Source organism: Chiloscyllium plagiosum, unplaced genomic scaffold, assembly GCF_037043375.1.
Source record: "Chiloscyllium plagiosum isolate Xiang-an unplaced genomic scaffold, Cpla_swu_hap1 HiC_scaffold_4, whole genome shotgun sequence".
NCBI classification, from domain to species: Eukaryota; Metazoa; Chordata; class Chondrichthyes; order Orectolobiformes; family Hemiscylliidae; genus Chiloscyllium; species Chiloscyllium plagiosum.
Window position 1 is genome coordinate 81266022 of NW_028270142.1, and position 22780 is coordinate 81288801.

The 22780-nt window shown below is 40.4% G+C and overlaps 1 protein-coding gene across 3 annotated transcripts in view; it reads left to right on the forward strand.

Moving 5' to 3' along the window:
• The window catches only part of LOC122549088 (peroxidasin homolog), a 589463-nt gene that overhangs the window by 321973 nt on the left and 244710 nt on the right, over positions 1-22780 (forward strand). For all 3 annotated transcript variants that reach the window (XM_087986415.1, XM_043688312.2, XM_043688313.2), the window contains exons 6-7: positions 2793-2864; positions 6723-6892. In XM_087986415.1, the coding sequence (XP_087842541.1) occupies positions 2793-2864; positions 6723-6892 (242 nt within the window). The remainder of the gene's footprint in view (positions 1-2792; positions 2865-6722; positions 6893-22780) is intronic.

The window sequence follows — 22780 nt, forward strand, 5'->3', positions numbered from 1 at the left end:
TCATTTTTTGCTATACAAAAGCGTTCAGCGAGCTATTAAAATTGAGTAAATCAGTTCAAGGAAAGAATATATGTCCACATGCAAATATGTTGATCATGGGTGAATAAAATAGAGATATGAAATGTGTTTCTGACAACAATCACAGATGCAATTGTTTTAATCTGGTTTCTAACGATTAAACCAGTACAGTTAGGACAATTACAACCATCTTTGAAAACCAATAAATTGGTTGAAAGGGTCTTTAAGCTGGCTTGAGGTGCTACATATAAGATTGTTATTTTTTTCTTTACTTTGCTGATGACACAAAGACAGGTGGACAGTGAGTTGTCAGATGGACATAAAGAGTCTTCAAGAGAATTTATATGGGTTATGTGAGTGGACAAAGAAATGGAAATGCAGACTAATGTGGGAAAATGTAAACTTGTCCATGTTGACATGTATGTTATTTGAATAGAGGGATAGTTCAGAACTGGGTGCCCAAGTGGAACAAATGATAGAAAGTGACATGAAATATTGATATTTATTGAAAATAAAATGCAATATTAATTTGGGAAAGATTTACTGAGCTGTGTAAAATCTTGGTGAGACTCCACCTGGAATACAGTATCAGTCTCCTTTGAAGCAAAATGTATAATTACATTAAGGCAGCATGGTGACTCACTGGTTAGCATTGCTGCCTCACAAATCCAGGAACCTGTATTCAATTCCAACCTCGGGCGAGTGTGTGGAATTTGTATGTTCTCCCTGTGTTTGCGTGGGTTTCCTTTGGGTGCTCTGGTTTCCTCCCACAGTCCAAAGATGTGCAGGTTAGGTGGATTGGCCATGCTAAATTGCCTATAGTGTCCAGGGATGTGCAGGCTAAGTGGAGTAGCCATGGGAAATTCAGGGTTACAGGGTAGGGAGTTGGGTCTGGGTAGGATGCAGATCAGAGGAGTGGTGTTACTCAAAGAGCTGAATGGCCTGCTTCCATACTTCAGACATTCTGAGAAGGTGCATTCAATGTTTTTTGGGATGAAGGGCTTATCGTATGAAGAAAGGTTGAATAGGTTATGCCTACACACATGAGAATTTAGTAGAAAGATAGGTGATCTTATTGAATCCTATAAGATCCTGAAGGGAATTGACAGGGTGGACACCGGGTGGTTGTTTTCCTATTTGGAGAGACTAAATTTAAGAAATACAGTTTAGAAATTGGAGAAGAGGTTCTCATTTAGGAGTGAAATGATGATGTTCTTGTCTTCTCAGAGGTCTTTAGTTTGTAAGATTCTCTTCGTGGGGAGCAGTGGAAGCTAGTTGTTTGAATGTAGTCAGGGCTATAATGAATAGGTTTTTGATCAATAAGGGAGTCAATGGGTATGAGTACAGACAGTTGAGGTCACAATCAGATCAACCAGAATCTTCAAAAATAGCAGAGCAGGTTTGAGGGGCTGAATAGCCTATCCTGATCTCAATTTTCTTTGTGTGTTCTTGTATTTATGTCAATGTAATGAATAGTACATAAATTGATCACAGACATTCACAAACATCTCACCTTTTTACATTTGAGATCACTTGATGGAATGGAGGTGTGGATTGCCACAAAACCAGTCAGAATTTCATGTTCCCTAACAACAGTATGAGGTTAAAAGAATACATGGGTACATAAACGAGAGCTAGATGAGAATTAAATGGTCATTAAATGGAATCTTGTCACTTATCTAAGGATTGTATGAATTTGAAGATGATCTCAAACTGATCTTTCAATTGAATTAGAAATTCCACATTGGATTCCCAATCAGGCACCAATAATTGTCTTTCAGATCAGATTAGTCTGTCAGAACATACCGTAATCCTCAAATTGGATAGAAAGCATAGTATGTTACATGAGAGGAAAGGAGATTATCAGTTTAGATATACAATATGCTGACAAAAAGAAATTCTGTTTAAATAGTACTTCTCATTGTGACTCAGAAATATTCCAAACGCTAAATAAATAATGAATCAATTTGAAATTAAACCATTGCTATTAAGTAGACAAATGCTTACATTACTCCTATCTCATTTTTGTTTGTGCTGGCAAAGTCACCAGGGGAATACATGCATTTCTTTGGATAGGCCAAAGAACTTTTAATATCCATCAAGACAGGTAAATAAGACGTGGTTGATAACTCTGACAATGCAGAATTCTAAACTTTCAAACTAAATTATGTGCTAAAATCCTACAGTGGGAATGAACCTCTGACCTTTGAGACAAGTGTGCTAAAAGTGAATGTGGATGGCACTTGTTCAGTGAATGGTAGCTCAGTCTGTTTTAAAAAAAAATCATTCATAAAATGTGGGCAATGCTGGCATAAGTAGCATTTATTGCCATGTGATTTGTCCTAGAGTGGGTGGCAGCGAACTATGTTTTCTGATGTAGTATGGTGTAGTTGGACCCACAATACTGTTAATGTATTGTTAATGTACTGTTAACTACTAATATAATTAGTATGCACATGTTAAACTTGTGAAAACATTTGATGCATGAGCTTTGTCAGATACCATTCTTCTGTATAGTCAAAGCCCATAAAAGTCAACATTGTCACTAAATCCTCAGCCGTTTAAAAGCTAAGATTAAACTAAACAGCTTGTCTTTGGACATGGAATCTTTGTTTTACAGCATAGTAAGAGATTAAAGAAAATGTAATAGAAATAATAAGTAATACAGTTAGTTTACAAAAATATTATTTTCTTTATGCAATATACTCAATAAGGAGATGCCTAGATACAAACTTGATTACTTCTATTGCTAACTTGTCTTATTCATTTCTCAGATTCTTACATAATAATAAAATATCAAGAATTCCTGCTGGAACCTTCGCTCATCTGAGTTCACTAAAACGACTGTGAGTGCTGTAGACTTTAGCCATTTAATTAACTTTGTTCTTGCTTTGTGTATTATTTTAGAAATTTTTCTTTTTGAGTTGCATATTCCATAGATTTCTCAAGATGTTTGAATTGCCAATATGATGTATAATTGCAAGTATTATCATTATATAGGAAATCACTGTATTTATGGATTTACTGATAGTACCTTTAGATTAGATTTTGCTGTAGAAAGACAGCTAACAGCTGCTGCCATTAGTTAGATCCTGTGTTTTTCAGCTGAACAATATCTACACACAAATTTGCTGAAAATGTGACTTACAGCAGTAATAGCAAGAGTAGCAGCAATGGGGGACGCAGGTGAACAGAGTACCCTCCGTAACCAGATAGCAAACAAATAAAAGGCTTAAGGAGGAAGGTGAATTCAATGTCAAATCAGGTAGGATAAATAGAGACGGAGACAACGGTTAGACTAAGGGAGAGGAAAGAGACAGAAAGGAAATGAAATTTTAAAAAGTTAATATTTTAGAATATAGAATACAGAACATAGAACATTACAGCACAGCACAGGCCCTTCTGCCCTCAATGTTGTGCCAACCTATGGAATCAATCTGAAGCCTGTCCAATACACCATATTCCATTCTCATCCATATGTCTATCTAATGATCATTTAAATGCCCTTAAAGTTGACAAGTCTACTACTGTGGTAAAAACAATGACTGCAGATGCTGGAAACCAGATTCTGGATCAGTGGTGCTGGAAGAGCACAGCAATTCAGGCAGCATCCGAGGACAGGCAAAATCGACGTTTATTCCTGATGAAGGGCTTTTGCCCGAAACGTCGATTTTGCCTGTCCTCGGATGCTGCCTGAATTGCTGTGCTCTTCCAGCACCACTGATCCAAAGTCTACTACTGTTGCAGGCAATGCGTTCCATGCCCCTACAACTCTCTGAGTAAAGAAACATCTGCCCTATATCTATCACCCCTCAATTTAAAACCATGTCCCCTCATGCAAGCCATCAACATCTGAGGAAAAAGGCCCTCACTGTCCACCCTATCTAACCCTCTGATCATTTTTTATGTCTCAATTAAGTCACCTCTCAATCTTCGCTCTAATGAAAACAGCCTAAAGTCCCTCAGCCTTTCCTCATAAGATCTTCCCTCCATATCAGGCAACATCCTAGTAAGTCTCTTCTGCACCCTTTCCACATCCTTCCTATAAAGTGGTGACCAGAACTGTACGCAATACTCCAAGTGTGGCCGCACCAGAGTTTTGTAGCATGACCTCATGGCTCCAAAACTCAGTCTCTCTACTAATAAAAGCTAACACACTGTATGTCCTCTTAACAACCCTATCAACCCAGATGACAACTTTCAGGAATCTATGCACATGGGCACCAAGAGCTCTCTGCTCATCTACACTACCAAGAATCTTACCATTATTCCAGCACTCTGCATTCCTGTTCGTCCTTCCAAAGTGAATCACCTAATTCATTTCCGCATTAAACTTCATTTACCACCCATCCTTTGGCACTCTCCACAACTCCACCGACCTTAGTGTCATCTGCAAATTTACTAATCCATCCTTCTACGCCCTCATCCAGGTCATTTATAAAAATGACAAACAGCAATGGACCCAAAACAGATCCTTGCGGTACACCACTAGTAACTGAACTCCAGGATGAACATTTCCCATCAATGACCACCGCCTGTCTTCCTTCAGCTAGCAAATTTCTGATCCAAACTATTAAATCACCCTCAATTCCATGCCTCTATATTTTGTGCAAAAGCCTACCATGGGGAACCTTATCAAATGCCTTACTGAAATCCGTGTACACCATATTAACCGCTTTACCCTCATTCACCTGTCTGGTCACCTTCTCAAAGAACTCAATAAGGTTTGTGAGGCGTGACCTACCCCTCACAAAACCGTATTGACTATCTCAAATCAACTTATTCCTTTCTAGATGATTATAAATCCTATCTCTTATAACCTTTTCCAACGCTTTACCCACAACCGAAGTAAGGCTCACTGGTCTATAATTTCCAGGGTTGTCTCTACTCCCCTTCTTGAACAAGGGAACAACACTTGTTATCTTCCCGTCTTCTGGTACTATTCCTGTAGACAATGACGAAACAAAGATAAAAGCCAAAGGCACGGCGATCTCCTCCCTGGCTTCCAAGAGAATCCTTGGATAAATCCCATCAGGCCTTGGTGACTTATTTATTTTGAATTTAAATTGTAAAACAAATGTAGTCATGGAGGAATAAGACTCCACACTTGTAGTAGTCACTTTACAGAAAGGCTGATTGAAGAATGCTACATTGATAAAAGGATATGGTGGCACAGTGGTTAGCACTGATGCCTTACAGTGCCAGGGACCCAGGTTTGATTCCAGCCTTAGGTGACTGTGTGTAGTTTGCATGTTTTCCCCATGTCTGCATGGGTTTCCACTGGGTTCTGTAGTTTCTTCCCACAGTCCAAAGATGTGTAAGTTAGGTGAATTGGTTGTGCTAAATTGCGCTGGAGGGAGTTTCCAGGATTGTGCAGGCTAGGTGGCTATGGTAAATGCAGCGTTACAGGGATAGGCTGGGATTTGGTTTCAAATGGAATGCTCTTTGTAGGGTCAAAGCAGACTCAATAGACGAAATGACCTCCATCTGTACTGTAGGAATTATATGACATTGACACTGATAATTACTAACTATGGGGTTTAATTCACATCTACTGTACAAAAACAGTAACATTCAATGGCTGCTAATGGAAATCTAACTGGAAAGAGCAGTTTTTTTGAAGCTAATGATAGAGTGATATAATCCATCAACTTCTAGATTTTGCATTTACTCATTTATCTGCTCCATGCCTGAAGTTTCTGCACCAAACCAATCTTCCTTCAAAAAGTGCAATTCTTTTTTAAAAAAAGTAAATCTCCTATGCACTTTTTATTGTAGTTATTATTTTTTCTTCCTTTCTTTGCCAATACTCAAAGCTTGAAAACCTCCTATAAGAATAAGTTTTCTCAGTATAGAGCAACCTTGGTTATCCGAACGACACAGACGGGGAGTATTTTGTTCGGATAATCAAACATTTGGCGAACACAATTTATCCAAGCATTATTTGGATAATCTGAAATTTGGATAATCATCGTTCAGATAACTGAGGTTGTACTGTATTTGTGAAAAGAAAGAACTCAATCTTTGCTGATAGTTTACAGGTTGACGTAAAAAGTAGCTGAACTCTATTGACGAGGTTTTTCCCATGAACTGCTCTACATTTGCTAACTGTAAACTGACCTCGGTCCCTGGATAAGGAAAGGCAGGTATGGAAGTTGAAGTGTTACTCTTAATTGGTGTATAATGGCCCCAATTGGAAATGCACGTATGGAATCAGATGAGCTGAAGATTGGATTTGGCTGTGTTAGCACAATGACAATTTGCTTGAGTACTCTGATTGTCCTGAAAATGTGTTGCTGGAAAAGCGCAGCAGGTCAGACAGCATCCAAGGAGCAGGCGAATCGACATTTCGGGCATGAGCCCTTCTTCAGGCTCATGCCCGAAACGTCGATTCTCCTGCTCCTTGGATGCTGCCTGACCTGCTGCGCTTTTCCAGCAACACATTTTCAGCTCTGATCTCCAGCATCTGCAGTCCTCACTTTCCCCTACTCTGATTGTCCACCTCGTGCAAGAAAGATGACTTTGATTGATACCATAATTAGTGGTCTGCATGGGCCCTTTGAAGACTAGGAAGAAGAGGGACAATATTGTTTTAAAGTTAAAAAAACACAATTCAGTGCTAATTGCACACTGGTTATGTTACAGAATAGCTTGTAGGTAAAGAGAAGTCCCCTAATTCTGTCCTTGTGTTTATATGATTGCAGTCGCTTGGATTCTAATGGCCTCGTGTGTGATTGTCAGCTGATGTGGCTGGGAGAATTACTGAAGAACTATGCCCAAAGCAGCAACACGCAAGCAGCTGCAACATGCGAGTATCCTAGGGAATTACAGGGCAGATCAGTTGCCTCAGTAACAACAGAAGAGTTTAACTGTGGTAAGTTTTATTAGCAGTACAGATGATCTCGATTACAATGATATATTACATCTTTTATTGGCTACAAATGACACACACAATAGAGAAAATGAACAAAAAAAATTCATTAAATGCATGGAAGTTTTAAAAAATATTTTGCATGTCTATCGTATTCTTTTGTACTTAGTGGACAATTTTAGTTTTTTGCATTGCTTCATCATTTCGATGGCAACATTTCAATTCGTTCAAAAATGACTCTCATACAGCAAGTAAATCTTCATCTCAGTTAAACGAAAATACAGAAAAATCTTTTTCTCATATTAATAGGCAAACACTTGTCTTTGTACAATGTTCTTTTATATATTATTTTAAGTTGATAATACCTATGTTAACAAAGGTTGGTCTTGTGTTCTTTGTTTTATTGAGCAATGCATCTTATGAAGGAGAAAGAAACTTTATGCACAAACGAATACTCAGTTTGGGCACTGCTAGCATCCAAACAAAGCTGAAAAACCTAAAGTACAGTCATGTGGTGAGAATTAATGTCATTAAGACTAAGATAACATTTGGTGTCAAAATTTGGTGTCAAAATTTCAGTCAGTGGAATTAGGAGCAAGCTGATTGAATCAGACCTAACACAAAGGAAGATGTTTTTGGTTATTGGAGACCAATCATCTCTGTCCCAGGACATCTTTGTAAAGTTTCTTAAGTTCAACCACATTCAACTTCTTCATGAATCACCTTCCCTCCACAATAAGGTCAGAAATGTGTATATTTGCTGATGATTTTAGAATATTCAGTAAAACTCACAATTCCTCAAACATGCCAGTAATCCATTTGCAAAAACAGTAAGACCTGGACAACATTCAGGTTTGGGTTGATAAGTGGCAGGTAGCAGGCCCCTACAATAAATGAACTTGCCATTGAATGGGATTTCCATTGTTGAATGTCCACTATCCTGAATGAACGCAGTTCCGATACTTGAGAAGCTTGACTTTATCCTGAACAAGGCAGCCTCTTTAATCAGTTCCTTTACACTATTGATACATAGTGGAAGCAATATGTACCATCTCCAAGGTGCATTGCAGCTTGCTCACCCTCTTTTGTCAGCACCTTCCAAACCTGTGACCTCTCTTACCTGGAATGACAAGTATAATATCAATGGGAACAATATCACTCCAACTTTCTCTACAAGCCACACACAAACCTGACATCATACTTTATCACTGCTCCTACCTTGCCACTAAATCAAAATCTTGGAACTCCTTTTGTGATAGAACTGTGGACATACATACACCAGGTGACAGCAATAGTTCAAGCTGACTCGCCACAATCATCTGAAAGGCTGGTTGATGCATGATTAACAAACATTTAACTGTTTGACACTTGCTCATACAAAGTGGTCAGAGTTTGAAATTCTATTTTGTAAGTGCCAATTGATACTATAACAGTGAGCAATTTTAAACCTAATGTTAAAAATCATACAACACCAGGTTATAGTCCAACAGGTTTGTTTGGAAGCACTAACTTTCGGACCACTGTTCCTTCATCAGGTAACAATGGAGCAGGATCATAAGACACAGCATTTATAGCAAAAGATTACAGTGTCATGCAATTGAAATGATATGTTGAACAAACCTAGATTGCTGTTAAGTCTTTCATCTTTTAGAATGGGTATCATTGAGCTTGACTATTAAATGACCCATTTCTGAGAATAGGTCAAATTAACATCTTGTGGCATTAAAGTTGAAATGTTAAAATTTTCAAAGCTGAGTTGCAGTTTTGAATGGCATGTTGATATAATATTTATGTTTAAGTACTCAAGCAGCCATATTCATTATAATATATTGAAACAAACTTCCTTCTTAGAAGTGTGTGTGGTGAATTATTTCAAAATATTTAGACAATGTGGTTCTTTATTTAGAATATAAGTGACTTTAACTGATTCTATCTTTGAAGAGGGGTGATGTAAACGTGCACAAAATACCTCACAGCTGTTAATTTTTAACAGGAAACACAAATTACTTTTAACCAAAAATGGCAGTTTGCACTACAAGCATATGAAGACTACATGAACTGGCAGACTATTAGACAAGTTGCAGCCAAACCAGAGCCACAATTAAACAAAAAAAAAACCTGAAAACACAGGTCAGGGCAATATCCATGGAGAGAAAGCAGGCTAATGTTTCAAATCTAGATGATCATGCTGCCTGACCCACTGTGTTCTCCAGCTTTTTTTTTGTTTTCAGTTCAGATTCCAGCATCTGCATTAATTTGCTCCTCCAATTAAACAAAGTCTTTTAGATTATCTGGTCAATAACAGAAACTCCTGTTTATATGTCAGCCAGAGCCCCCGATTGGATCAGATTAACAGCCCCAATCAAGGAACTCATAGTCTGTGAGATCCACTTGGCTGACCTCATGACAAATCATTGCAGGATATTCAACCTTTTTGTCTCTTAAGATGTTGTCCAATTATCTTAACATAATATGGCAAATGGTTCGTACACAAAACCTTCACAGTGTAATCTACTAAAATAATCAATTCAATAAATTATGGCCTATTTTTGCTTGGAATCTAAAGGCATTTTGTGACACAATGGAACACAATTTGATTTCACTATTTTGTTTGAATTTGATCTTGTTTTTAGGGGAAGCAAAACTCTGTTGAAATGAATGAAAATAGATTTTAATTTGCTTAACATTAATTTGCTCCATCATTGGTATCTATACTGTCAGCTGCCTCAGCCATAAACTCTGCAGTTCCTTATGTCTTCTGTAACTGGTGCTTCTCTGTCTCTGTTTTGTCCTAAAATGTTCCTTAGGATCAGTTTAAATGATCACATATTGGTTATCTATCCACATCTATACCTGTGCAACAAAGGTGTCAGATTTTGTTTTATAGTGCTCCTGTGAAGCACTTTGGATTTTATTCTGTTTAAGGCATATTTTTCAACTTACAATTTGGTTTGTTTTCCAAAATTTAAATCATTCAGTCAGAAGCTGAAAAGCTAGTTGGAACTGATATTTTTTGGTCCTTAACATTTATGGAAAACAAGATACCTAATTGTAAGGTGTGTGTGTTTTCTTAACAGATTCATTTTCATTGAACTTGTCATTCCCTTACAAAGTAATGTCTTTGTGTTGAATGTAAAGTTTGCTGATCCATATAGGTTAAACTAATTCTGTTTTGTAAGCCTGATATGTGGAATTGTACTAAACTAGACTCCTTATACTGAAGTAATCTCCTCTTAACATTACTAAACTACTGTCCTTTCTCCAGCTGGTTTTATACATCCAGCCTTAGCCAGGATGTCTGCAATCAGGCAACTGCCCAAATGAAACCCAAAAGTTTTTATTTTCAAGCTATGAGTGTTTCCTCGGGACCACTTTAATGTCATATGAGTTTGGCAGGAAAACACCTTAGAGTTTGAAAGGCAAACCATCCAGGTTATCTTCTATCTGAAAGCCTGAAGCGATGCTATGTTTAATTTATTTGTTTGTAAACTCTGCTAATATAAACAAAACCCAATTAATTTATAGGAGTTCTCTCACAAACTGTGTTCTAAAATAAATCACCATGGCTGCAGAAATACTTACTAGTTAATCAGTAATCTCCTTCAGACTCAGTTAATACATATGCCAATAGTTCAAAATTCAAAAATTGAAAATAAATGATATTAAACCAGATATTAATCACACACCTCACATCACAATATAAACCAGGATGCTAAAGATCTGATGAAAACTACTTTGGTCAGTGCAGACAAGTTGTCTTTATCTTAAAATTGGTTAGTGCTAGAAATGTTGCTCAAATTTTCACAATAGATGTAAGAGACATTGGAAATTATGATAATGAATTTTTTTTGCCTGTATTTGTAAATTACCTTCTCTGTTTGGAACTGAGCAAAAATGATTTGAAAGTTTCCTCCTGTGAGCACTTAAACTGTGCTACATTAAAAGTCATTATGTTCAGGAGTGGGGGTAGAGCAGATTTGTACTTAGTGGGTTGTTTAAGTGAGTGATATGATTTCTTGCATATTGACCCATACTGCTTTCCTGTCTGTGCTTTGCTGTCCTAATCACAGAGGAACTTAATATTTTGTGTGTTTTATCTCTATATATTTGTGTCAGGCTATATATGTTAAATCTGAATTCCCTTTCTATTGTATGCATAGTTACTAATTTAATAAATTATATGTTTTACATTTATTCGTGCAGCATGACTGTTTTGGCAAGGCTGATAGTTATTACCCATCTTTCATCTCCCTGAGGCGATTGTGGTGAGCTTTCTGATTGAACTGCTGTTAGTGGTTGAATAAAATGGACTCATTTGCTGGGTTGACTCAAAGGGCGATTAAGGGTCAATTGTATTTGAGTTGGCCTAAATTCAAATACATGCCAAACTGGGGTAAGGATAAGTGATCTCCTTCCCTATAGGACAGTAGTGAATCAGTGAAGATTATGGTCACTTGTACTGACACAAGTTTCTTATTTCTGGATATTTGAAACAGAATTCAAATTCTCCACTGCATTGTTGGATTATAACTCTTTTTTTTGTTATTAGTTTAGTTCTTTCATTAGTAGGATATTAACAAAATCCATATTCTGTTATTATTAGTTTTAGTGGTTAATTAACATGATTATTAAGGTATTTTTGTTATAGAGTTATTAGTCAGATAATAACACAAACCACTGTGGCACTATTTTCACAAATGGTGCTTTTCTTCATGGGGAAAAAGGATATTGCCTCCATTATTAACATCATTTAGTGACGTGCATTGCCTCGGTGAATGGGATTACCATTTGGACTGTTGGAGTTCACTGCATTTTTGTCAAGCGTCACTGTTTCAACATTGTTTATGGGTAATTCTCTGAGCAATTTTCACAAAGTAGTTTCCCTTATTGCAAGGTGCTAGTTGCTATTTGAGCATTCCATCGCCCTGCACATCATGTTCATAGAATTACCTACAGTAAGGAAAGGCCATTCGGCCCACCAAGTCCACACTGACCCTACAAAGGGCATCCCATCCAGATGCACACCTCTACCCTAACCCTATATTTCCTGTGGCTAATCCACATAGCCATCCCATCCCTGGATACTATAGGCAATTTGGCATGGACAATCCACCTAACCTGCACATCTTTGGACTATGGGAAGAAATCAGAGCACCCATGGGTAACCCACATTCGATACAGGGAAAATGTGCAAATTCCACATATACAGTCACCTGAGGCTAGAATTGAATTGCAGTCCCTAGCACTGACACTGAGACATTGTGCCGTCCATGTACTTTTTGTACTCATGCTCATTTTAAGATAGATTTGCTGCCATTATCATGTTTCAGGGTAGTTACTAGTGTGGTAGAGAGAAACCATGTGCTAATCTCATGAGAAGAGGCTCCATCTTAACCAAATGTAGTTTATTCCATGATAACAGCTATTTGCAAGTTACATTGACCAACGGTGTGTCACAAGGATCTGTGCTTGGTTCACTGCTTCTTGTCATTCATATGAACAATTTGGATGTGAACATAGGAGGTATGATTAGTAAGTTTGCACATGATACCTCAGAGTACAACGGGACCTTGATCAGGTGGGCGAATTGGCTGAGGGGTGGCAGATGGAGTTTAATTTAGATAAATGTGAGATGTTGCATGAAAGGCAAATCAGGGCAGGACTTAAACAATTAATGGTGAGGTCCAGGGGAGTGTTGCTGAGCAAAGAGACCTTGGAGTGCAGTTCCATAGTTTCTTGAAAATGGAGTTGCAGGTAGATAGGATAGTGAAGACGGCATTTGGAATGCCTGCCTTCATTTGTCAGTGCATTGAGTACAGGAGTTGGGAGGTCATGTTGCGGCTGTACAGGACATTGGTTAGGCCACTTTTGGAATACTGCATGCAATTCTAGTCTCCCTGCTATGGGAAAGATGTAATGAGACTTGGAAGGATTTAAAGAAGACTTACAAGAATGTTGCTGGGGTTAGAGGATTTGCGCTATAAGGAGAGACTGAATAGGCTGGGGCTATTTTCCCTGAAGCATCGGAGGCTGAGGAGTGACCTTATAGATGGTTTACAAAATCATGAGGGACATGGATAGGATAAGTAGACAAGGTCCTTTCCCTGGGGTAGGGGAGTCCAAAACTAGAGGACATAGGTTTAAGGTGAAAGGGGAAAGATTTAAAAGGTACCTAATGGTGGTGCTTGTATGGACCAAGCTGCCAGACAATGTGGTGGAGGCTGGAACAGTTGCAACATTTAAAAGACATCTGGATGGCTTTATGAATGGGTATGTTTAGAGGGATATGGCCAAATGCTGGCGAATGGGACAATATTAATTTAGGGTATCTGGTTGGCATGGATGAGTTGAACTGAAGGGTCTGTTTCTGTGCTGTACAACTCTATGACTCTGTGACTCTAATAGACATCAATTACAGAGACTGAGGAAGTCCCAGATAGTTGGCCTTTGAGATTCCAAGATGTTCTCCCACCAAATTCATGTGACATTAAGGCACTCTTCAGCATTAATCTCTTCCAGACCCTTCCACACACATATAGTATTAATTAGCCATGCTTTCAGCAGTTATCAAGTACAGCCAATTGCACAGGGGAAGTAAATGCAATCAAATTGATTTTTTGATTATAATAGTATTAGATTCCAAGAAATGCCTATTTAACCTGGGGTTACCATGGGAGTGAAAAGCTAAGAAACATAGGATAAGTAGAAAACTAATTTTATATCATTCTGTGTTTATGTCTGGTAGTTCAAAACGCTGTAAGAATTTGTGTGGAAAAAGTAAGATTATCTTTGAATGGAACAGTTTATTTTAGCTTCCAGGTTTTCGCCATATCTTTGGTGAAGCAGGTCTCTGAGAATAAAGCAAAATCTGTGTTACTGTTGTGTAATGCGTTTGGAAAAGATGGAGGGCTGAAGACAGAAAGGCCATAGCTGAAATTTCAGTGCTGCCAGAATCAATCAGGTTGGTTAAAAGGATTGGAGAAGGAAGTCCCAAGCAGTTCCATGCCATCAAGACTGCTGTGACCTAATTCTTTTCAGTGGTAATTGGGGACTTCAGATGGCATACTGTTGAATGACTCAAAGGCTGAAATAATCAGCTACAAAGTGAGAAATCCTATAAAATAGAAGAAAGACTGAGATTGCAAGTAAAGCTACATTTGTGCTTGTAATTACTATAGTTGTTGTTTCAACTATTTAACGGTAAAAATACCTTTTTGTTTGAAGTATTTTTCACGTAATTAATACATGGCTTGTTGCAGTCAGAGTTTAAATAAGTAAAATCTTGCCCATCAGCTTTCTTTCCATTAGCTTTATGACAGTTCATTTCTTTTAACACTTCTCCGTTTCTTTGCGGATGATAACACGGGCAAGTCTAATAAAACTTGAATATCATTAACCTTTAGGTTTTAACTTTGAATAGTTTGATACATGTAAGTTACATGCAGTTTATTTAAATAAAACTGTACGAATAAGCTTGATAATTTTGGAACATGTGGAAGTTTTTATGGTTATTTAAAATATTAATCTTAAAATTCCAGTAAGTTGTACTTGGTCTTGTATAAAAAAAGCCTTTTAGGCAAAAAATGGCCATAAGATAAGAAAATAGAATTTTGCAGCAAGTTTGAAAGTGATGTTGTTCAAGTAAATAAAACTGTGTAGCTGTGAGATGCAAATTTCAATGGTAGACTGGAAAACTACGTTAAAATTGCATTTTAGTGGTGAACAGCACATAGCTAACATTTAAAGAATGAATATATATTTACAACAAAAGTCCATTCCTTTAATGAACAAAAAAACTGCAAGTTTTCCAATTATGACCAGTAAAGACAATCAAGGATTACATTAGGCCAATTAAAGAGGCATGTAAATTTGCCACAAAAGTAATCTCAAGGTTTGTGAAGATTTTAGAATTTGGAAAAGTAGAAACAAGAAAAATATTAAGAAAAAAAATGTGGGAGTAAATTAGGAAGAAACAAAAAAGGTTTGCAAAAGGTTCTATATGTATGTGAAAAGGAAAATATTAGCAAAAGAGGGGCAGCATGGTGGCTCAGTGGTTGACACTGCTACCTCATATGGACTCAGATTGGATTCCAGCCTCAGCCAACTGTCTGTGTGGAGTTTGTTCATTCACCCCATGTCTGCGTGGGTTTCCTCCGGGTGCTCCGGTTTCCTCCCACAATCTGACAATGTGCAGGTTAGATGAATTGGCCATTCTAAATTGCCCATTGTATTCAGGCATGTGTGGGTTAGGTGCATTAAGTCAGGGGAAATATCAAGTAATAGGGTAGGGTAATGGTTCTAAGTGGGATACCTTTTGGAGGGTTGGTGTGGACTTGTTGGGCCAAATGGCCTGTTTCCATATTGTAGAGATTCTATGACTCAATGAAAAACAAATATGCATCCATTGTAAGTGAGTTAGGAGAATTTATAAACAGGAATAAGGAACTGATAGAGAAGCTAAACAAATACCTGTTGTCCGTCTTCACAGAGAAAGATACTAAAATCTTCCCAGGAATAATCAAGAATTAAAGGTGAAATGGTAGTATATTAATGTGTTTTTCAAAGTATTAGAACAGTTAAATGGACTTAAAGTAGATAAATCCCCTGCACTTGATGATATACATCCTAGCGTTAAAGAAGTTGGCTGGGGAATTAATCAATGCATTGATGGGCATCTTTTGAATTTTTGGAAATATTCCTGAAAATTAGAAAATGACAAATATAACCGTAAGATAGGAGGGAAAGAAATAAAATGAAGTATTACAGATCTATTCACCTCATTTAATTTAATCTGTTTTATTGTTATTGTCATGTACCAAGATACGGTGAAAAATGTTGTTTTACATGCCATCCAGACAAATCATATCTGACATAAGTACAACAGGGTAATAGAACAGAAATGCAGAATATGTTGCTATAGCTGCAGAGAAGGTGCAGAGAAAGAAGAACTCTCTGAAATGAGCGCTCATAATTCAGGTAACAGTGGAAAAGAAGCTGTTCTTAAATTTGTCACAAAAATCTTATTTTTGGCACAAGAAATAACAATGATAGTGGTAAATGATAGTAGGATTGGGCAGATTCAATATAGATTTTATGAAATGGAAATCATATATTACAAATTTGTTAGACTTTTTTTAGGGATGTAACCAGCAAAATAGCACCACGGGAATTAGTAGTCGAGTTAGATTTTCAGATAACATTTAAAAGATCCCAAAGAAGAGGTTAGTAAACAAAATTAGAGTACATGCTGCTTGTACCCCAGATATTCACAAACTATATCATTGATATGGATAAGGAAACTAAATGAAATATTTCCAAGTTTGTAGATGATACAAAACTGTGTGGATTGTGAGTTGTGAGGAGGAAACAAAGAGGGAATTTGGAAAGACAAATTGAGTGGGCATAAAATTGGTCAATGAAATACAATCTGGAGAAATGTGATGTTATCAACTTTTGTAGGGAAAGCAGAAATACAGAACATTTTTAAAGTGGTGACAATCTGGGAAGTATTGACTTTGTTCACGAGTGTTGGAAAATTAGCATGCAGGTACAATAAACAATTAAGAATGTAAAAATAGTATGTTGGCCTTCATTACAAGAGGACTTAAGTGGAATAAAAGTGTCTTGTTACAGTTATACAGAGCATTGGTGAGACTAGATCTGGAGTATAGTGGCAGATTTGATCTCCTTAGTCAAGAAAAAATATACTTGTCATTGAGGGAGACACCAAAGATTCACCAAATTAATTCCTCGGTTGGAGGGATAGTGCAACGAAAAAGTTTGAACTGATTTAGCGTTTATCCTTATATTTTTGCAGGGTAGATTCATGGAGCTGATGGTGATGGTTGTTAGAATCAGGCAATAAAATTCCAGACTAAGAAGTAGGTCACTTAAGGACTGAGATAAGGTGGAATTTCTTTACTCTGTGGGTGATGAATCTTTGCAATTCTTTCACCCAAGAGGACTGTTTAGGCTTAGTTATTGAGATTGTTGGAGTCTGAAAGTTTGCTGCTATATTAAAATCATCAAGGGAATTGGGGATGATGTGGGAAAGGGGTGTTGTAGTTGAAGATCAACCTGGGCCTAGTTAGATAGTAGGGCATGATTGAATGGCTGAATGGCTTGCTCCAGCATTATGTTCTTATCGTATGTCTTGGTTGGATAACTCTGTTGATAGCTTCAAATTATTTAGATTCTGGAAGTATCAGCTTGAAACAGTTGATTGTAATCTTGGCTCTGAACCAGAGATAACAGGTCATGTGGGAGTGTTGTATTTAAACAAGTAGCAGCTTTGAAATCAGTGTTAAAATAAGTTTGCTGCAGTCATCCAAACCAAAAGTGAATTTAGCTGAGAGGTCAAATACAACATTAGGGTCTAGGAAGGGGAGGGAGGAGTCCGAGACTGTCCAGGTGAATTTGAGGTCGGGGTGGAAGGTGTTAGTGTAGTGGATGAACTGTTCAACCTCCTCGTGGGAGCACGAGGTAGCGCCGATACAGTCATCAATGTAGCGAAGGAAAAGATGGGGGGTGGGGCCAGTGTAGTTGCGGAAGATGGATTGTTCCACATATCCTACGAAGAGGCAGGCATAGCTGGGGCCCATGCGGGTGCCCATGGCTACTCCTTTTGTTTGGAGAAAGTGGGAGGATTGGAAAGAGAAGTTGTTCAGGGTGAGGACCAGTTCGGTCAGTCGAAGGAGGGTGTCGGTGGAAGGGTACTGGGTGGTACGGCGGGAAAGGAAGAAGCGGAGTGCTTTGAGTCCTTCGTGATGGGGGATGGAGGTGTACAGGGACTGGATGTCCATGGTGAAGATGAGGCGTTGGGGACCGGGGAAGTGGAAATCCTGGAGGAGGTGGAGGGCGTGGGTGGTGTCACGAACGTAGGTGGGGAGTTCTTGGACTAATGGGGACAGGATAGTGTCGAGGTATGCCGAGATGAGTTCGGTTGGGCAGGAGCAGGCTGAGACGATGGGTCGTCCGGGGCAGTCAGGTTTGTGGATTTTGGGCAGGAGGTAGAAACGGGCGGTGCGGGGTTGTGGGACTATGAGGTTGGAGGCGGTGGATGGGAGGTCCCCTGAGGTGATGAGGTTATGGATGGTCTGGGAGATGATGGTTTGGTGGTGGGGGGTGGGGTCATGGTCAAGGGGACGGTAGGAGGAGGTATCTGCGAGCTGGCGTTTGGCCTCAGCGGTGTAAAGGTCAGTGCGCCAAACTACTACTGCGCCTCCCTTGTCAGCTGGTTTGATGGTGAGGTTGGGGTTGGAACGGAGGGAGTGGAGGGCTGCGCGTTCCGAGGGTGAGAGGTTGGAGTGGGTGGGAGGGGTGTGGGAGTTCAGGTAGCGGTTAATATCGCGGCGGCAGTTTGCTATGAAGAGGTCGAGGACAGGTAGGAGGCCAGCACGGGGTGTCCAGGTGGACGGGGTGTGTTGGAGGTGGGAGAAGGGGTCGTCAGAGGGTGGGCGAGAGTCTTGATTGAAGAAGAAGGCACGGAGGCGAAGGCGGCGGAAGAATTGTTCGATGTCACTCCGTGTATTGAATTCATTGACCCGAGAACGTGTGGGAACGAAGGTGAGACCTCTGCTGAGGACTGATCTTTCATCCTCAGAGAGGGGCAAGTCTGGAGGGATGGTGAACACACGGCAGGGCAGGGAGCTAGGACCTGGTGTGGGACTGGAGCTGGATGTGGGGGCGGGGTTAGGCCTGGGGGCGGGGACAGAGGTCGGCGTGGGGGCGGGGTTGGACATGGTGATGGAGACCGGCGGGGGGGCGGGGTTAGGCGCGGTGACGGAACTCGGCTGGGGGGCGGGGTTAGGCGCGGTGACGGATCGTAGCGGGGGGGGCGGTGTTAGGCGCGGCGACGGATCGTAGCGGGGGGGGGCGGGGTTAGGCGTGGTGACGGAACGCGGCGGGGGGGCGGGGTTAGGCGCGGTGACGGATCGTAGCGGGGGGGCAGAGACACATGCGGCGATGTGGTCCAAATGTAGGTTGCTGACGTCACTGGGGGCAGAAGTAGCTGCGGCGACCACGGAGACAGAGTTCTTCCCCATAGCCGCGGAGGTCGCCAATCTGTTGGCGATTGTCTTCATGACGATCGCAGAGCAGGTTGTCTGTGCGGCGATCCCGGAGGCGGTTGTTTGGGCCGCGATCATGAAGGTTGCGAGGTCGGTGGGGGCGGAAGTGACGTCATCGTCGGCGGCGTCTGCGGCTATTGCCGCGGGCGCTGTAGCGGCCGCGTGTGTAATGGCGCCGGACTGGTTTCGGAGGCCGATGGAAGTTTCTGGAACGGTTGAGGAATCCGGAGTTTGGGGGTAAGTGCATGAAAGTTTTTGGTACTTACTGTCTTTAATTTCCGATATGTCTAGAAAGAACTGTTTGTTCAGTCTATGGATTCTTCTGTAAATGAAGAACAGTAGAGGTCCTTTACAGGTCTGTGAGAGAGTTGTCCTGAGCTGGGGTAGGTCGAGTTGCAGGGAATGTAGGTACCGGCGCATGGCTGCAAGCGTGGAGCGGAGGATCCCGAGGGAGGCCCGTTGCTGGAGGCTGCGGATTTGTTGCAGGTACTGGTAGTCCTGGTTGGGTCCAAATTGTGTTGGTCGGAAGGTGATCTGGAGTCCATGGGGGATCAGTCGGTTCCGTAGGCAGGTGCTGAGGAAGGAGATATGGCTGTGGTAACGAGTCTGCTTCAGAATGTGTCTGAAGAGCTTCTGTGCAGAGGAGATGACCTGGGGTGTGCAGTGAGAGAGGGACTCACTGAAATCTTTGTAGAGAGAGGCAGAGAGCTTCTTCAAGGAAGGCATCCTTGTAAGAGGATTCGCAGTAGGTTGAAATCTTCGAGGAGAAAGTGAGGTCTGCAGATGCTGGAGATCAAAGTTGAAACTTTATTGCTGGAACAGCACAGCAGGTCAGGCAGCATCCAGGGAACAGGAGATTCGATGTTTCGGGCACAGGCCCTTCTTCACTCATGCCTGAAGAAGGGCCTGTGCCCGAAACGTCGAATCTCCTGTTCCCTGGATGCTGCCTGACCTGCTGTGCTGTTCCAGCAATAAAGTTTCAACTTTGATCTCCAGCATCTGCAGACCTCACTTTCTCCTCAAATACAACATTAACTGAGCAAGTGCTAAATCTTTCTCATCATGGGCCAAGTGAATTTATCTCCCAAGTGTTCATTTTATGCCTACAACCAGTTGCCTATCCAGAATTGGAAACTGACCAGCACACGGGCGGATGTGAAATCTTGAACAGTGGCAAATTGACGACTAAAGTTTCTCAACTAACAGATCAGTTGTTGGATGGGAGTTTTGGGAGCAGTTTCCAATCAACAAATTGTATGTGGTATTGAGTCTGGGATAGCGAGAACCCCCTGTGGGAGTGAAAAGAGCAATTCTGCTTTTGTCACACCAACAAGAAAGAAAAACATCCAATTCCTATGTTCCTCAATTCTATATATCTTGATCAGACCTCCTCCTCAGCTTTCTCTGCTCGAAGGAAAATGACCCCAGCTTATCTAGTCTCTGTTGTGGTTCTGTTCGCCGAGCTGGGAATTTGTGTTGCAGATGTTTCGTCCCCTGTCTAGGTGATATCCTCAGTGCTTGGGAGCCTCCTGTGATCTTTCCTCCAGCATTTGTAGTGGTTTGAATCTGCCGCTTCCGGTTGTCAGTTCCAGCTGTCCGTTGCAGTGGTCGGTATATTGGGTCCAGGTCGATGTGCTTATTGATTGAATCTGCGGATGAGTGCCATGCCTTTAGGAATTCCCTGGCTGTTCTCTGTTTGGCTTGTCCTATAATAGTAGTGTTGTCCCAGTCGAATTCATGTTGCTTGTCATCTGCGTGTGTGGCTACTAGGGATAGCTGGTCATGTCATTTCGTGGCTAGTTGGTGTTCATGGATGCGGATCTATATCTATATCTTCTTAAGTCTCTCTTCCTCTCTCTTTACTAAACTAGCAGTTTTCATGCCCTCTGTAAACTTAGTGATCAAACATCCTGCATTCATATCTAGATCATGAATGTATCCTATAAATAGCAAGGGACCCATTACCAAACCTTACTGTACGCCACCGGACACAGACTTCCAGTCACAAAAACAATACTCAACCATCACCCTCTGCCTCCTGGCACAAAGCCAGTTTTGAATCTAATTTTTCTAAATTGTCATGGATTTATGGGCTCTTCCCACTTGATAGTCTTCCATTGTACACCTTGTCAAATGGCTTCCTAAAGTCCACGTGGATTATAACCACTGCACTATTCTTATAAACACACTAGGGAATACCTTGAAAAGCTCAATCACACATCTAGAGCATAATATTGACTTGACAAAACCATACTGACTATCTTTGATTAATACTTGCCTCTCCAAATGGAGATTAATTCTGCCCTTCAGAGTTTTTTCCAAAGGTTGCCCTACTACTGATTTTAGACTCACTTGCCTGTAAATTCCTCATTTATGCCTATCACTCTTCTTGAATAAGAAATACCTCATTATCAATCCTCCAGTCATCTAATAATTCTGTGTTCGGGGAGGATTTCAAGATTGATGTTAGGGCCCCTACAATCACCTCCCTTGTTCCAACAGCAGCCTGGCTTAGATCTCATCAAAGCCTGGGGACCTCTCCAAATCAAAGCCTATTAAAACTGCTAATACCTCTTCCCTTCAACTAATAATCAGAGTCCAGTTGCCAGTAATCAGCACTTTCCTCTCATGAAACATAAATATTGGTTGTCCCCTTGTTTTGGCATTCTTGCTGAGGAGAAAAATGACAAGGAGAAAAATGTTGTTTTCTCAGCAATACTCAAGATACCCTCATTTTTACCAGTGCCCAAATCCTTAACACTTGAATAAATGGTTTTCCTAATTTAACAGTATCTTATATTTTAACAAATCAACCCTGTTCCACTTAATTGGAAACTGTTTAAATCCTTTGAGCTGCATTTAGTAACTGTGTCACTGGCTATTCACCAGATTAAAAAAGAGGTGGCCCAACAAGATTAAGTTCCAATTCTGTCTGCCATTCATAAGGGTTCCCAGACCTTTATGGATGAAATCCGCCTTTAAGACCTGCTAGCTAATAAAAGTGCTGGCAGCTCTTCAATTCCAACAATAGCAATGGGAGTGAATGTCACTACTGGGACTGTAGGGTTCTCATGCAGTGCTGGAGCCTGAAGTTGAGGTAAGTGGAGTGAGTTCACTCAGACCAATTAGATAAACCCTGCTGATAGAATGGAGTCAATGTGAAATGCAAGGAGGCTCTTACAGCAGTGGTGCTCATCACTGAAATGGCCACTCAAGGGCATCAATTGTTCCAGGCCTTCCATATCTCTGTCCGAATCTGGAAGGGGCATTTTGTTCATCACACTGCATCCTTCCCAATTGCATTAATTCCCACCCACCTCCCAAGTGCTCCTGGAGTTGGGGGCATTTTTTTCTGTTATTTATCTGCTGATGGCAAATGACAGTGAAGTACTTTGAGATGCATAGGAAGTGTAATCCCTCATTCCCACAGCTAAAATGCTCACAATTGTCTAATCTGAATATCATACCAGTTAAGCACAACCCCAATTCTTTGATCATCAAGAGTCCGTCATCTCACCTTCCCATCTTCCCTGTGTCACTGCATATCAAGTTTGATTACACTAAAGATGGCATGAATAATAATGGTTTCATACAGACACTGTCATAGAGTAATAGAGATGTACAGCATGGAAACAGACCCTTCGGTCCAACTCATCCATGCCGACCAACACAATCTAGTCCCACCTGCCAGCACCTGGCCCATATCCCTCCAAACACTTCCAATTCATATACCCATCCAAATGCTTTTAAATGTTGCAATTATATCAGCCTCCACCACTTCCTCTGGCAGCTCATTCCATACACGTACCACCCTCTGTGTGAA